The following is a 17,186-nucleotide window of genomic DNA, read 5'->3' on the forward strand; positions in this document are numbered from 1 at the left end:
AGAGGAAGGAAGGAAGAGAGAAAGAAAGAGGGAGGGGGGAGAGAAATATAAAGGAAGGGAGAAAGGAAGAGAGACAGAGAGAAAGAGATAAAAGAGGAAGGAAGAGAGAAGGTACGAAAGAGAGGAAGGAAGAGATTGATTGATTGATTGATTGATTGACTGACTGACTGACTGACTGACTGACTGACTGACTGACTGACTGACTGACTGACTGACTTACTTACTTACTTACTTACTTACTTACTTACTTACTTACTTCTATGCTGCCCAGTGCCAAAGGGACTGCCGCTCAGACACTATACTTTTTCGTCCACAGTGAAAAAACAATAGAGGGAACATCGCCTCCAATCCTCTACTCACAGAATACTACTCTCCTTTCACAAGAAGGGTCCTCCACTCCTCTACTCACAGAATTCCACTAGATTTGAAATTTTCGGCTTAGAAAATTTAAAGCTGCGTTGCCTTCGATCTTATTTAAATGTAGTTCATAAAATCATCTGCCACCACGTTCTACCTGTCAATGAATACTTCAGCTTCAACCACAACAACACACGAGCACGCAATAGATTCAAACTCAATGTAAACAGCTCAAATACAACTTCAGCAACAGAGTGATTCAGTGCCTGGAATGCACTACTTGACTCTGGTTTGTTCCCCAAACCCAAAAACTTTAACCTTAGACTATCTACAGTCAACATCACCCCTTTCCTAAGAGGTCTGCAAGGGGCATGCATAAGCGCACCATTGTACCTACCGTCCCTGTCCAACTTCCTATTGTCCAAATTTACCCATACCTATTTTGCTTTTGTTTATGTTTATACCTGTTATCATGTACACGTTTTGACACATAAATAAAATAAAAATTTCCTTTAAAAAATAAATTTAGGGAAAAATATTTTCCCATTTCCCCACCCCCTTTTTTTGTATGTTCGTTTGTATATATGTATATTTTGTATGTTGGTTTGTTTTAAATTCAATAAAAATCATTTAAAAAAAAAAGTAAAATAAATTTAGGACTCAGCTCATATCTAAACTTGGTAAGCCAAGTAGCAACTTGGGTCACTTGCAAAGGTCAGTTGCTAGAAGTGAAAAACGTTTTGCTGGAATTTATACAGTGAAAACATCTTGCAAACGCCTTAGATAGAGACGGGGCAAGAGGGTTTTTCTATCGCTATCAGGACATGGCAATCAGAAAATCAGTATCTGTGTCCAAAAGGTGAGGAGTTAAAACCATCGAGTACTGAATTGATAGAACAGATCCGAGGAAAGAAAAAACGCAGAGGAACTTCCTCTTCCGGAAGACTCATGGGAGGAAGGTGGGGTGCAGAGCGGCTTTTGTGCTCTCCCGAGGATCGAAGCAGCAGCTGGAAGGTGAGTTGAGGGCAGGTGGGAGGAGAGACCGGGAGCAAGTCGGGCTGTTTGTTTTTCCTCCACGGCCTGAACCATGTCAGCTTCTGCTGTGAAACAGGGGGCTGCAATTTTCTTCAGGTGGGAAGATTGAAAAAGTCTCTTTCAAATTAAGGCTGATTCTTTGGGAATGGCTTCCCTGCAGAGGTTGTGGGTGCTCCATCATTGGGGGTTTGTGACAGTTGGAAGAGACCTTGCGAGTCTTCTATTCCGACACCCTGCACAAGCAGGAGAACCAATACCATTTCAGTCAATTGATTAATTGTTCTCAGCGTCAAGAAAATTCTCCTTCGTTGTGGGCTGCTTCTCTCCTGGATTAGTTTCCACCCACAGCTTCTTGTCTTGTTTTTTAAAAAAATATGGCAATCAAAACTAGTTGCAGTAATCAAAGTGTGATCTTAATAAAGCTTTATAAATTGATACTAACACTTCACTTGATCTTCATCCTAGCCCTGTCTGTCTTTTGGGATGTTGACTATTCCTGCCAGCTTAGTGTTGTCTCCAAATTTTCCTCTGGGATTTCGGTGGAATATAAGTCCAAACAACCAAACAATGAATTCCCATTCTAGTCATTCATTGAAATTATTTATGAAATTAGCTAAAATAGACAAAAACCGTTCATCTAGATGTTGGAGATGCACTAAAGAATTTAGATTATATTATATTATATATATATTATATAATATATAATCATATTATTGAATCACATGTGGTGGAGTTGTGACAAAGTTAAGAGATACTGGGGGGAAATTCAAACATGGTTAAAATAAATATTAGGGAAAAAAATAGAAAAGAAACCTGTTTTTTTTTTTTTTTTTTTGGCTAAATAAGGCGTGTGAAAATTTGGAAAAAAATCAATTACAGTGATCCCCCGGGTATCGCGCTCCCGATCATTGCGAATGGGCTAAATCGCGATTTTTCAACCCGGAAGTCAAAACACCATCTGCGCATGCGTGCCCTTTTTTTTATGGCCACGCATGCGTAGATGGCGCCGGGCAGATCAGCTGCTGGGCGGCTTCCCTGGGTCCCTTCGCCCGTCCACTCCGTTCGCTCGGGCCGCTTCCCAGCTGAGTACTCAGCTGGGAAGCGGCGCGAGCGAACGGCTTGTCCGCCGCCTGCCTGCCCGCGCGCCCGCCCTTCGCCCGCCCTTCGCCCCGCCCTTCGCCCGCCCACGCCATTCGCTCAGGCCGCTTCCCAGCTGAGTACTCAGCTGGGAAGCAGCCCGAGCGAACGGCTTGTCCGTCGCCTGCCTGCCCGCGCGCCCGCGGCTCGCCCGCGGCTCGCCCGCCCTTCGCCCGCCCACGCCGTTCGCTCAGGCCGCTTCCCAGCTGAGTACTCAGCTGGGAAGCGGCCCGAGCGAACGGCTTGTCCGCCGCCTGCCTGCCCGCGTGCCCGCGGCTCGCCCGCCCTTCGCCCGCCCACGCCGTTCGCTCGGGCTGCTTCCCAGCTGGGAAGCGGCGCTGGGGTCTTACCGGCCGCCGCCGCCGCCTGCCTGCCCGCACGCCCGCCCTTCGCCCGCCCACGCCGTTCGCTCGCGCTGCTTCCCAGCTGGGAAGCGACGCTGGGGTCTTACCGGCCGCCGCCGCCGCCTGCCTGCCCTTTGCCCGCCCACGCCGTTTGCTCGGGCCGCTTCCCAGCTGGGAAGCGGCGCTGGGGTCTTACCGGCCGCCGCCGCCTGCCTGCCCGCACGCACGCCCTTCGCCCGCCCACGCCGTTCGCTCGCGCTGCTTCCCAGCTGGGAAGCGACGCTGGGGTCTTACCGGCCGCCGCCGCCGCCTGCCTGCCCTTCGCCCGCCCTTCGCCCGCCCACGCCGTTCGCTCGCGCCGCTTCCCAGCTGGGAAGCGGCGCGAGCAAACGGCGTGGGCGGGCGAAGGGTGGGCGAAGGGCAGGCAGACGGCGGACAAGCGGTGGGCGCGGCAGCAGCGAGGAGTGGGCTGCCGGTAAGACCCCCAGCGCCGCTTCCCAGCTGGGAAGCAGCGCGAGCGAACGGCGGGCGGCGGGGAAACCCCAATCTTCGGCTCGCTGCTGCGGCTATAGTAAAAACACCATCTGCGCATGCGTAGATGGTGTTTTTACTTCCGCAGCGCTACTTCGCGAAAAACCGGTCATTGCGAGGGGTCCTGGAACGGAACCCTCGCAATGATCGGGGGATCACTGTATTTCCAATCCTCCATATAACAGCAAAAGCAAGAATAGTGCTTTCACAACATTGGAAAAATAGAAATTTGCCTATTGAGGAAGATATAATTGAAAAAATCACAATGTCTGCAGAAATGGACAGTTTAACTAAAGAAATAAAAAATATAGATGAGTAAGATTATACTAACTCTTGGAGCAGGTTTTATCGCGGAATGGAAAAAGGGAAAAAAATAAAATCAGAGAGTTAATAAATGCTAGATAATATGGGAAGTAAATGCCAGAGAATCAGTCATGAAAGAAAAACCAAAAGATATACCGGAATAAGACCTTTGCCAAACTCGATGTATATATGTAAATACAGTTCATGTAATAGTAAACAAGCACTATTAGATTTGTACTACAGGAACATCACAAATTGTCCAACTTTTATCTCAATGTTTTTTTCTTTTTCTGTGTGAGTTTTATCATTTGTATTTTGTGTGTTTAAATAAAGTTTATTTTATTTTATTTTTAAAGAAAGGAATGATTTATGAACATATTGAAGAATACTGAAACTAACTTAGAGCCTCGGGGTTCTTCACTGCTTACTTCCCTCCATATAGATGTAGTTCCATTGACTAATGGTCGAGTGTGGTTTGTCAGCTTGTTACAAATCCATCGGATGGTGATGCTATCCATACCACATTTTCTTCATTTGCGAAGTATTAGGTTGTTCTCCACTTTATCAAATGCCAGTATACTGTGTCCACAGCATTTTGCTGGTCTACTAATTTAGACACTTTTTCAAAGGAGGAAATAAGATTTGTTTGCATGATCATTTTTCAACAAACCCATGTTGGCTTCTGGTTATATATTTGCTGGGTGTTTGTAGATATGTTGCTTGCTTATCTCTTTCAGGATCTTCTCAGACATTGATATCAGGCTATTTGGTCTGTAGTTTTCAGGTTGATTTTTGGCAGGTGTACTAAGTACACAGCTGTAATGAGGACTTCCAATTTGCAGCACTTTCCTTCAATTTGTTGAAAAAATATAAGAGTTCAAAGTTGGTACTTTATGGGGGTTTGCCAAATTTTGGCTATCTTTGATGCCATGTTTGATCCTGTGGGACATCTTCAATCTTCTTCCATTTAGCACCATTAGAAAGAGCAGAATCTCTTCTTTAAGGATATATTGTTTTAATTTTTGTGTCTCTTTTGTGCCTCCTCAACAGTTTACGGGCTGATTGTGATTTCTGCACTGCACCCTTGATACAAGTGCAGTAAAAGTGATTCTTTTTTCAATAAGTAGGGTTTTTAGAAAACATAGAAACATAGAAACATAGAAGACTGACGGCAGAAAAAGACCTCTTGGTCCATCTAGTCTGCCCTTTTACTATTTCCTGTATTTTATCTTAGGATGGATATATGTTTATCCCAGGCATGTTTAAATTCAGTTACTGTGGATTTCCCAACCACGTCTGCTGGAAGTTTGTTCCAAGGATCTACTACTCTTTCAGTAAAATAATATTTTCTCATGTTGCCTTTGATCTTTCCCCCAACTAACTTCAGATTGTGTCCCCTTGTTCTTGTGTTCACTTTCCTGTTAAAAACACTTCCCTCCTGAACCCTATTTAACCCTTTAACATATTTAAATGTTTCGATCATGTCCCCCCTTTTCCTTCTGTCTTCCAGACTATACAGATTGAGTTCATTCAGTCTTTCCTGATACGTTTTATACTTAAGACCTTCCACCATTCTTGTAGCCCGTCTTTGGACCCGTTCAATTTTGTCAATATCTTTTTGTAGGTGAGGTCTCCAGAACTGAACACAGTACTCCAAATGTGGTCTCACCAGCGCTCTATATAAGGGGATCACAATCTCCCTCTTCCTGCTTGTTATACCCCTAGCTATGCAGCCAAGCATCCTACTTGCCTTTCCTACCGCCCGACCACACTGTTCACCCATTTTGAGACTGTCAGAAATCACTACCCCTAAATCCTTCTCTTCTGAAGTTTTTGCTAACACAGAACTGCCAATGAAATACTCAGATTTAGGATTCCTTTTCCCCAAGTGCATTATTTTACATTTGGAAACATTAAACTGCAGTTTCCATTGCTTTGACCATTTATCTAGTAACGCTAAATCATTTACCATATTACAGACCCCTCCAGGAATATCAACCCTATTGCACACTTTAGAGTCATCGGCAAATAGGCAAACCTTCCCTACCAAACCTTCCCCTATGTCACTCACAAACATATTAAAAAGAATAGGACCCAGAACAGACCCTTGTGGCACACCGCTTGTAACCTGTCTCTGCTCAGAATACTCGCCATTAACAATAACTCTCTGATGTCTATGCTTCAGCCAGCTTTTAAATAAAAAAATAAAACACACGAGCTGTTATAAGACTGTGTTCAATAATATTAAAAAACAGGAATGTTTGTTAGGATATGGAAGGGTGGGGCCAGGTTTCAAATAAGGGTCCGAAAAAGTGGGGGGGTTGTCAGTATTGTTGCATGATATAGGAAACAGGCCCATTGATGTTTCTAATCAATTTGGATTTGTATGCCGCCCCGAGTTTTCGGAGAGGGGCGGCATACAAATCCAAATAATAAAATAAATAAAATAAATAAAATAAAAATAATGGCTGTATAGAAACATAGAAGTCTGACGGCAGAAAAAGACCTCCTGGTCCATCTAGTCTGCCCTTATACTATTTTCTGTATTTTATCTTAGGATGGATATATGTTTATCCCAGGCATGTTTAAATTCAGTTACTGTGGATTTATCTACCACGTCTGCTGGAAGTTTGTTCCAAGGATCTACTACTCTTTCAGTAAAATAATATTTTCTCACGTTGCTTTTGATCTTTCCCCCAACTAACTTCAGATTGTGTCCCCTTGTTCTTGTGTTCACTTTCCTATTAAAAACACTTCCCTCCTGGACCTTATTTAACCCTTTAACATATTTAAATGTTTCGATCATGTTCCCCCCTTTTCCTTCTGTCCTCCAGACTATACAGATTGAGTTCATTAAGTCTTTCCTGATACGTTTTATGCTTAAGACCGTCCACCATTCTTGTAGCCCGTCTTAGGACCCGTTCAATTTTGTCAATATCTTTTTGTACGTGAGGTCTCCAGAACTGAACACAGTATTCCAAATGTGGTCTCACCAGCACTCTATATAGCGGGATCATAATCTCCCTCTTCCTGCTTGTTATACCTCTAGCTATGCAGCCAAGCATCCTACTTGCTTTCCCTACCGCCTGACTGCACTGTTCACCCATTTTGAGACTGTCAGAAATCACTACCCCTGAATCCTTCTCTTCTGAAGTTTTTGCTAACACAGAACTGCCAATACAATTTTTCTAGAGCTATGCTTTTATGGCTTCAACAGCTCGAGCAGCACATCCCCCCTGATGATCTACGAGGCCAACAGGATTTTAACAAAGTTTTTGCAGCAGCCCAATATGTAGCTGATGCTACCCTGCAATCATCAACATTAGCAGCCAGGTCAGTAGCTGCCTCAACAATGGCCAGAAGGCTTCTATGGCTGCGCCCTTGGCAGGCGTGAATGAGGCAAAAATGGCAGCTAGCCATGGGTCCTTTGAAGCCCGATCACCTATTTGGCGACCTCCTGGACCCCCTTCTCACTGAAACCGCTAACAAAAAGAAAGTTTTGGGGCCCACCAACAAGAAGGCCATCAAAACCCAACCTTTTTGACGTCCCAATCGTCAACAGCATCAAGGGTTCGCTTTCCAAGGAAACTCAGGTCAGTATTCCCCTCGTTTTCGCCCCCAAACTGGCAGAAACCAAAGGGGTAGAGGACCCCATTACAAAGAGGTTCCTCCTCAACCAGAGCTTCCAGAAAGCCCAGATGGTGAGCTTCATTCCACTCCCATAGGGGGGCACCTGGGTTGGTTCACATCCAGATGGTGCCATTCCTGTAAGGACCCCTGGGTTATTGCTACTGTGGAATGGGGCCTCCAGTTGGAGTTTATTTCTCTACCTCCTAAACGTTTTATCTCATGCCCATCCCCCAGGTCTTCCCCATCTCGTATTCGAATGGAGGAAGCTATTCAACATTTGTTGTCTATCAGGGCTATCTAACCTGCTCCATTTTCCCAAAGAGGTCTGGGCTTCTATTCCATCCTCTTCATGGTCCCTAAGACATCTGGAGGATGGAGAGCCATCTTGAACCTTAAAAATTTGAACCAGGAAATTCAAGATGCCTTCTTTGTCATCCATCTTAGCCGCTATCCATCCTGGGGACTTTATGGTCTCCTTGGATCTCATGGAAGCCTATCTTCATATTCCCATTGCCAAAGGTCACAGGAAATTTCTACGCTTTGCCTTCCAGGGCAAGCACTATCAATATAGGGCCATGCCCTTCGGGCTCTCCTCGGCTCCTCTCCTCTACTAAGCTCCTAGGAGCCCTGGCGGCTCACATTCGAGCCACACCCATTCATATTTTATGCTATTTGGATGACATAATAATTCATGTGACCTCTAAAGAGGGCACCTGCTCAGACCTCAACATTACCATGTCTATCCTACAGGATCATGGTTTCTCCATTAATCTAAAAAAAAGTCAGCTCCATCCGTCTACTTCTATTCAACACCTGGGGGCCATCATTAACTCAGATCTCTCTCAGGTTTTTCTTTCTACTGAGAGAAAAGTCAGTATTAAGGAGCTCATTTCCCAAATACGATCTCAGATAAGGACTTCCATCGTTACCCTGTCTTCTCTACTGGGAAAGATGGCATCCTGCATTGGCATTATCCCCTTGGCCCGTCTTCACGCCAGGGATCTCCAATGGCTTCTGTTACAGTTCCAGAGATCGAGGAACAGCAACTCGACACGCCTCATCACCGTCCCATCCACAGTGTTAAGATCCCTTACGGGGTGGATCTCCCCCGCTCTGGACAAGGGACCTCCCTTCAGGTGTCCAGACCAATTCACCATCACCACGGATGCCAGCTTATCGGGCTGGGGAGCCCATGCCCAGGGCCTGATAGCCCAAGGCACATGTTCAGCGGAGGAGACTTCCAGACCTATCAACTGACTGGGATTGAGAGCAGTGTCCTTGGCCCTCAAACAATTCAAACCGCACATCATCAATTAACATGTTCTGATTCTCACGGACAATATAGCCACAAAGAGTCATATTTGCAGACAAGGGGTCACCAGGTCCAAGGCCCTGATGAGAGAAGCTCTAAAATTGGGGCTCTGGGCAGAGAGGCATCTTCAGTCGTTAAAGGCTGACCACATATTGGGAGTCCTCAATGTGCAAGCGGATTGGCTCTCCTGGTTGACTCTAGACCCAGGAGAGTGGAGCCTTCATCCGGCTCTGTTTCAGCAAATCTGCCTCAGGTTCGGTCACCCATCGCTAGACCTATTTGCGACCAAGGCCAATGCTCGATTCCCTCGATTCTTCTCCAGGTCTCCATCCCCGGGAGCGGAGGCAACCAATGCACTCAGACTCCCTTGGCCTCAAGGGCAGCTTTACGCCTTCCCTCCAATTCCACTTCTCCCAGATGTGATTCACAAGATCATCCTCAAGAAGGCTCAGGTGATTCTGATAGCCCCTCACTGGCCATGCCGGCCCTTGTTCGCGGACCTACAACGTCTGTCCCTCCAGGACCCCTGGAGACTCCCCGTTTTGGAGGATATGTTGCAGCAGGGCACCTCTCTCCATCCAGATCTGGAGTGGTTCCACCTCACCGCTTGACTATTATCCGGCGCGACTTAGACCTGCGAGGATATGATCCGGACACTGTAGAAATAATTCTAAAAGCCAGAAGAGTATCCACCAACAGGATTTACGACCATACCTGGTCCAAATTCCACCAATGGTGCTCACAGGAGAATCTATCCCCCCTGTGTATTCCCATCCACAGGATAGTAGCTTTCCTCATGAAAGGATTCCAGCAAGGCCTTTCATCCAGCACCATCCGTCGCCATCTGGCAGCCCTATCTTCAATCTTAGCAGTGCCTCGCAGACAACCACTCTGCTCCTTTCCGGAAATTCAAGAATTTCTTAGAGGTATTTCGAACCTCAAACCTTCCAGGGTTCATAGATACCCGTCCTGGGATTTACCGCGGGTTCTCCATTCCCTTACTCAGGCACCATACTAGCCCCTAAGATCAGCATCCTTCAGATACCTATCTTACAAGGTAGCATTCCTGGTGGCGATAACATCTGCCCGACGCATCTCAGAATTGGCAGCCCTTTCAATTAGGCAGGATCTATGCCAGTTCCATCTGGACAAAGTAGTCCTGCGTTTGGACCCCACCTTTCTACCCAAGGTCAGTTCCATGTTCCATAGATCCCAGGACATTGTGATGCCTTCATTTTGTTCCAACCAAAACCATCATCTTGCAGTCAGATGGCACACCCTAGATCTCACCAGAGCACTGAGAATCTACATCCAACAGACAAGACCCATTCGAAGGTCTGAAGCTCTTTTCGTGGCCTACCATCCCAGATCCATGGGATCCAAGGTATCCTCAACCGTAATAGGCCGTTGGATCCGAGGGACTATCTCAAAGGCTTATGAGTCAGCTTCCCTCACCATACCTAGAAGTGTCACAGCACATTCCACAAGAAGTGCAGCCACATCTGCCGCATAGGCAACTCAAGCTCCATTGGAAGAAGTCTGCAAAGCAGCCACTTGGGCCTCTCCAAACTCTTTCATAAGGCATTACAAAATTGACTCTTGCGCTTCAGTGGATGGTGCCTTCAGCAGAAGAGGCCTCCAATCCATTATCTCTCACGATAGCGAACTAATCCCTCCCTAGGGACTCATCTATTGGGTATGTCCCACGTGACTGCTGGACCCGCTCTCTCAGTACGGAGAATAAGCATTGATTGCTTACCTGAACGCCTCTTCTTGTACGATGAGCGGGTACAGCAGTCACTTCCCTCCCTGTATTTCTTTTCTAACTATGGTTATTCTTTTAACCTGTTTTTTTCCTATCATGAGAGTTGAACACTATTGAGCCACCACAATTGAGCCTAAGTCTACGGATTCGCGAATTCTGGGGAAGGGGCAGATCCAGCAGGCTTTTTAAAGACTAGGCTCGGTCCTCGACGGATTGGACAGCGAGCAACCCACGTGACTGCTGTACCTGCTCATCGTACGAGAAGAGGCGTTCAGGTAGGCAATCAACGCCTATTTCAGCCTGTTGAAACACCAGACGGCTCACACAGAAAACAACCTCTTTGAATGTCCTGACTGTAGGAAACATTTTAGTTGGAATTCCAGCCTGGTGAAACACCAGAAGACTCACACAGAATAACAGAGTTGAAAGGGACCTTGGCGGTCTTGTAGTCCAACCCTCTCCCTAGGCAGGAAACCCTACATCACTTCCGAAAAATGGTTATCCAACATCCTCTTAAAAACCTCCAGTGTTTTTCTAGTGGCGCACCTACAACTCCTGAAAGTAAGCTGTTCCACTGGTTATGTGTACTCACTGTTAGGAAGTGTCTCCTGACATGAAATTGCAAGTTGCTTCTTGGTTAGTTCCATCCAATGCTTCTTGTCTTGCTCGCTGTTACTTTGGAAAGTAAGCTGACACCTTCAGGACAGGCTAGTAAGATTTATAGCATGTTACTACAAGTGGAAGAGGAAGTGATTAAAGGCCTAACAAGATACTGGCAAAATGAATTACAGATCAATGAAAACGAGATGGAAGAAGTAGTAGAAAATATATATAAGATAAAGAACACAAGAATTAGAGAGAGGAGAAGGAAAATTTTACATAAATGGTACTTCACGCCAGTAAAACTAGCACACTTCCAGAGGAAAGAGAAAGGAAATTGCTGGCATGGTTGCCAAATAAAATGAGTTTTTATGCATATGCTCTGGGAATGTGTTGAAGTTCAAAAATTTTGGAAGGAAGTACAGAATGAAATTAACAATATGCTAAACATTAATTGGATAATCACAAAAGAATCAGCAACACTAGTTAAACATGGGGAATTACGAGAATTTAAAGAAATCAAAACAGCAGCTTTGGAAAGCGCTTAAGCAGTAGTGGTATTAGGGTGGAAGGATAGCAATAAATGGACAATCCAGAATTGGTACTGGTACATGGTGGACCACATCCACTTCGAAATTATGGAAATAAGATTAAATAACTTTGATGAAAATAAATTGGAGAAGCTGATGGCACGATGGAATAAGGTGAAAAATTATATCTTAGGTAGAATTTATGACGACAATGTGAAAAATAAATTCCAATCACTTTTTGTATGTAAAAAAATGTAAACCGGAGCTAAGGAGGAAATTGAAATTTATTGGAAATAATTTAACCCCCTAAATGGTGGTGGGGTTTATTGGTGTTGGGCACTTTTTCTTTAAGATTTTGTTTGTTTGTTTGTTTGTTGTAATAAAAATTTAATAAAAATATTTTTTTTAAAAAAGCTGACACCTTCTTCTTCATGTCAGCTCCTCCAGTATTGGAACACCGTTCAACCATTCAATTTGGTTTTTTTTAATTTCCATGTCTTGCTAATAAATACGGTATTTCTTATCCATCCATGCATTAACTAGGCTCAATTGTGCTTAATCTGGCATTTTCTAAGAAATAGCTATTGAGGACCTTTTGGCATCTTTGGTTACGTAGGTAATCTTTACTTACCATTTCTTCCCTGAGCCTTCAAAGTTACTATGGCACAGTAGAAGCAGTGCACCTGATCCACAAAATTTGTGATAATCCTAGTGGTTGTTCATTGACTGAGCTTCAGCAGTGACTCTGGTTTCTGGTGCAGGAAAAGGAGTTGTGCCAACTCGGGTTATCAATACAGTAGTACCTCTAGATATGAGCTGCTCCACATGCGAGTATTCCAAGTTACGAGCCACGAGGGGAGAGAAATTTCTGTTCCAGACCCGAGCTCATATTCAGGTTATGAGCCAAGCGGCCACTAGGCGGCACAAGAATCCTTGCTTCTGGTTATCTCGGAGGGGAAAAACAAAGTCTAAAGCCATTTGTTCCAGATACGAGTTGTTCGACATACAAGCTCCCTTCTGGAACGAATTAAACTCATATCTAGAGGTACTACTGTAGTTCCAATAGTTTCACTTTTATGATGAATAAAAGTGGTCCTTCAAAGCTTGAAAAAGCTTTCGGCATCATTTCGTTAGTTAAAGCCCCCACATCTCTAAATTTAGCTCAGAATGTTTCACATTAACCATTGTTCCGACATTTTGTCAGGCTTGGAAGACATAGATTTTCTCCATATGTGTGTGTGTGTGCTTGCATGTGTAGGTGGGTATATTAGTTTTTCTCTCAATGCAAATATGGTGTTCCCCTGAAAATAAGAACTAAGTGTGGAGCTGGGTTAAATAACTGATTCAGTGACTTTCTCAGAGGTGTTACCGGTTTGTGACCAGGAGGATAAAACAACTTGCATCAGAGAGTTTAATGTGTGGTTAAGGCAGTGGTGTAAAGCTGAAGGTTTTGGCTATGTAAGTCATGTGTCTTTTGGCTGGTCTTTTTGGGAAATAAAAGGTTGCAAAATACAGAAACTCTTCCCATGAGGACAAGCAATTAAAAACTCCTTGCAGTGAGAAGAGTCTCTGTACCGTGCAAAGGTTTTTTCTGTAAAGAGACCAGCTGAGAGACACACAGAGCTTCCAAACTCCACCTGTCTCACGCCTCACCCATGCGCCACTCTGCTCCACCCTCCCTGCCACCACCATTTTGCGTCCCAACACGAGTTGGTCCCCGGTCTTATTTTTGGGGGAAAACAGTACCTACAATTATATAATCTATCCCCAGCACTTCAATGTATATTTGGTGATCGTTCTTTGCATTGCTAAGAATTCTTGATTGACCCAATTAAACAACTGAATTTGAATGGATATTTGAACATGGATCTAGCTAGTCTTCTATGAATCATAAATACAGTAGTACCCCAAGATACGAGCATAATTCGTTCCATATGGGAGCTTGTATATCGAGGCAACTCGTATTCTGGAACAAATAACTTTTTCCCCTCCCAGATAACCAAAAGCAAGGATTATTGCGCCGCCTAGTGGACGCTCGGCTCGTATCCCGAATTTGAGCTCGGAACTAGAACAGAAATGTCTCTCCCCTCCTGGCTCGTATCTTGAAATACTTGCATGTAGAGCAGCTCGTATCTAGAGGTACTACTTAATGTAAGTGATTAGTATTGGGGCATGTTTGCTTTTTTATCATATATACTTTTTTCTTTTCTCACATCATCTCTAACTACATTATAAACAATTAAAGTTCTATTTTTCTTTGAATCTTACAGACAAAGAAGATGGCAATAAGAGCACTCGGGAAAATTGTAAATAAGAACCAACATTGAAAAGAAAATCAAGCAAAAAATGGAAATATCTGGAAGTCAGTGGGGAGGAAAAGGTCAATAGTAAAGTCACTTTACTATTAGTAAAGTACACTTAGAGAAGACAGGAATGCAGGCGTCTCCCTGTGAGGAAGAAAACGGCTTGAATGAAAGCAACACTAAACAAGGCATTATCCATATTTCTGGTGACCTCAGCTTTGGAAAAGCAACATAAATTTGCCTATTGTGGAAAAAGAAGAGATTGCAAATCACAGCTGTTTATTTAAAAAGGAGCTAGACAGGAGAAAAGCCATACACATTATCTCAATGTAGCAAAATCTGGTTGAAACAGCTCCCTTGTGGTTCCTGGAAGCAACCACACAAAAGGGAAGCCTCAAACTTGCTCCCAATGTGCTAAGTACTTTAGTGAACATGGCAACATGGTGGAATACCAGAAGACACACATGGAAGAGAAAACATATGACTGTGCAGACTGTGTAAATGTTTCTTTAGAAATTCTCAGGTCATGAGACACTAAAGGACACACACTGGAATAAAAGGATTTGAACATCCTTTTCTGTGAGAAAGATTTCAAAGAGAGAATTCCAGCCTGCTGAAGTACCCGACTCAAAAAGAAGAGAAAACATTTGAATGTGCTGACTATGTAAAAAAATTAGTAGTAATTTCAGTCATGAAACACCATAGTATTCACACAGAAGAGAAACCCTTTGAATGTCCTGACTGTGGGAAACGTTTTAATCAGAGTTCCAAGCTGGTGCAACACCAGAGGACTCACACAGGAGAGAAACCCTTTGAATGTCCTGACTGTGGGAAAGGTTTCAGTTGTAATTCCAGCCTGGTGCAACACCAGAGGACTCACACAGGAGAGAAACCCTTTGAATGTCCTGACTGTGGGAAAGGTTTCAGTTGTAATTCCAGCCTGGTGATACACCAGAGGAGTCACACAGGAGAGAAACCCTTTGAATGTCCTGACTGTGGGAAAGGTTTCAGTTGTAATTCCAGCCTGGTGCAACACCAGAGGACTCACACAGGAGAGAAACCCTTTGAATGTCCTGACTGTGGGAAAGGTTTCAGTTGTAATTCCAGCCTGGTGATACACCAGAGGAGTCACACAGCAGAGAAGCCATTTGAATGTCTTTACTGTGGGAAATGTTTTGGTCAGAATTCCAGCCTTGTGAGACACCAGAGGACTCACACAGGAGAGAAACCCTTTCACTGTCCTGACTGTGGGAAACGTTTTAGTGATAGTTCTAGCGTGGCGCAACATATGAGGACTCATACCGGAGAGAAACCCTTTGAATGTCCTGACTGCGGGAAAGGTTTTAGTCTTAGTTCCAGTCTGGTGACACACCAGAGGATTCACACAGGAGAGAAACCCTTTGAATGTGCTGATTGTGGGAAGAGTTTTAGTGTGAATTCCAACTTGATGAAACATCAGCGGACTCACACAGGAGAGAAACCCTTTGAATGTCCTGATTGTGGGAAGAGTTTTAGTGTGAATTCCAACTTGATGAAACATCAGCGGACTCACACAGGAGAGAAACCATTTGAATGTCCTGACTGTGGGGAACATTTTAGTCAGAATTCAAATCTGTTGCGACACCAGAGGACTCACACAGGAGAAAAACCCTTTGAATGTCCTGACTGTGGCAAACATTTTAGTCGGAGTTCCAGCCTGGTGAGACACCAGAGGACTCACACAGGAGAGAAACCCTTTGAATGTCCTGACTGTGGGAAACATTTTGGTTATAATTCCAGCCTGGTGCAACACCAGAGGACTCACATAGGAGAGAAACCCTTTGAATGTCCTGACTGTGGGGAAAGATTTAGCCAGAGTTCTGAACTGATTAAACACCAGAGGACTCACAGAGAAGAAAAACCCTTTGAATGTCCTGACTGTTGAAAAGGTTTTAGTGATAGTTCCAACCTGGTGAAACACCAGTGGACTCACACAGGAGAGAAACCCTTTGAATGTCCTGATTGTGGGAAAGATTTTAATATGAATTCCCGCCTGGTGATCCACCAGAGGATTCACACTGGAGAGAAACCCTTTGGATGTCCTGACTATGGAAAATGAGTCACTTCAAAAAGAGCAGCATAGAAATCTAATTAATAATACATATATACATACATACAAACATAGATACCAGAGGACTCACATAGGAGAGAAACCCTTTGAGTATCCTGGCTGTTGAAAAGGTTTTGGTGATAGTTCCAACCTGGTGAAACACCAGTGAACTCATGCAGGAGAGAAACCATTTGAATATCCTGATTGTGAAAAAGGTTTCAGTCGTAATTCCTGTCCTGTCATACACCAGACATGTTAAACTGAAATTTATGAAGAGATTAAAAATTGTTTCCTGGAACCACTGGTGAAAAGAAAGTAGAAATGAAGTTGGCATGTAAAGGTTATATAGAATACATAATGAGGGAAACGGAAGATGAAATAAAAGAAGACCAACGAGGCTGCACAGATGAAAAGGAAACAGAACAGAAAGAACAGGCTGATAACAATGTTGGGATTTATAGTGACATGAAAAATGAAAAAATTGAAAATGATGGACAAACTGATGATTACACTGATATTTACACTGACAAAAAAATGAAAGGAGAATTGAACATAATGAACAGACTGATGATTATACTGGGATTTACAGTGGCATGAAAAGAGCAAGAGGGGATAATTGGTAGCAGAGGAAGCAATTTAAAAATAAGAGGTAATAGGGAGAAGAGATTAGGAAAAACTAAAAATAGATTTATGCAAACAAAAGAAAGGAAAGAAATTTGGAAGAAAAGGAATCATTGGTATAGCAACAATAGAAAGAAAATGAAAAAGGTAAGAGAAGAGGGAGGAAAGGGAACATATACAGTGGTACCTCTACTTACGAACTTAATTCGTTCCGTGTCCAGGTTCTTAAGTAGAAGAGTTTATAAGAAGAAGCAATTTTTCCCATAGGAATCAATGTAAAAAGCAGATAATGTGTGTGACTGGGGAAACCACATGGAGGGTTGAGGCCCTGTTTCTTCCCACAAGATTCCTAGAGAGGCCCCACAGAGGCTTCTCCCCGCGTTTCCGGCCCTGTTTCCTCTCAGGACATTCCTAGAGAGGCTCCATAGAGGCTTCTCCCCATCTCTTCTGGCCCAGTTTCCTCCCAGGAGATTCCTAGAGAGGCCCCATGGAGTCCTCTCCCTGCCTTTTCCAGTTATAGCTTAGGAGGCTCAGGTTTGTAAGTGGAAAATTATTCCTGAAAAGATGCAATAAAAAATCTTGAACACCCTGTTCTTATCTAGAAAAGTAGAGGCATTCTTAGGTAGAGT

At 44.0% G+C, this 17,186-nt stretch overlaps 1 protein-coding gene across 1 annotated transcript; it reads left to right on the forward strand.

Annotated features, from left to right (window-relative positions):
- The first annotated feature begins 1,308 nt into the window (after nt 1-1,308).
- On the forward strand, nt 1,309-16,703 carry LOC139160066 (zinc finger protein 135-like). Its single transcript, XM_070737594.1, has 2 exons — nt 1,309-1,371; nt 13,815-16,703. The coding sequence occupies exon 2, from the start codon at nt 14,539-14,541 to the stop codon at nt 15,769-15,771; it is 1,233 nt and encodes a 410-aa protein (XP_070593695.1). The 5' UTR covers nt 1,309-1,371; nt 13,815-14,538; the 3' UTR covers nt 15,772-16,703.
- Nucleotides 16,704-17,186: the final 483 nt, after the last annotated feature.

This window comes from Erythrolamprus reginae, chromosome 2 (genome assembly GCF_031021105.1).
Source record: "Erythrolamprus reginae isolate rEryReg1 chromosome 2, rEryReg1.hap1, whole genome shotgun sequence".
Lineage (NCBI taxonomy): Eukaryota > Metazoa > Chordata > Lepidosauria > Squamata > Dipsadidae > Erythrolamprus > Erythrolamprus reginae.

Bases quoted from the DNA above. Each gene is read 5' to 3' on its own strand.
- LOC139160066 (XM_070737594.1), top strand. From the start codon at position 14,539: ATGAAACACCATAGTATTCACACAGAAGAGAAACCCTTTGAATGTCCT.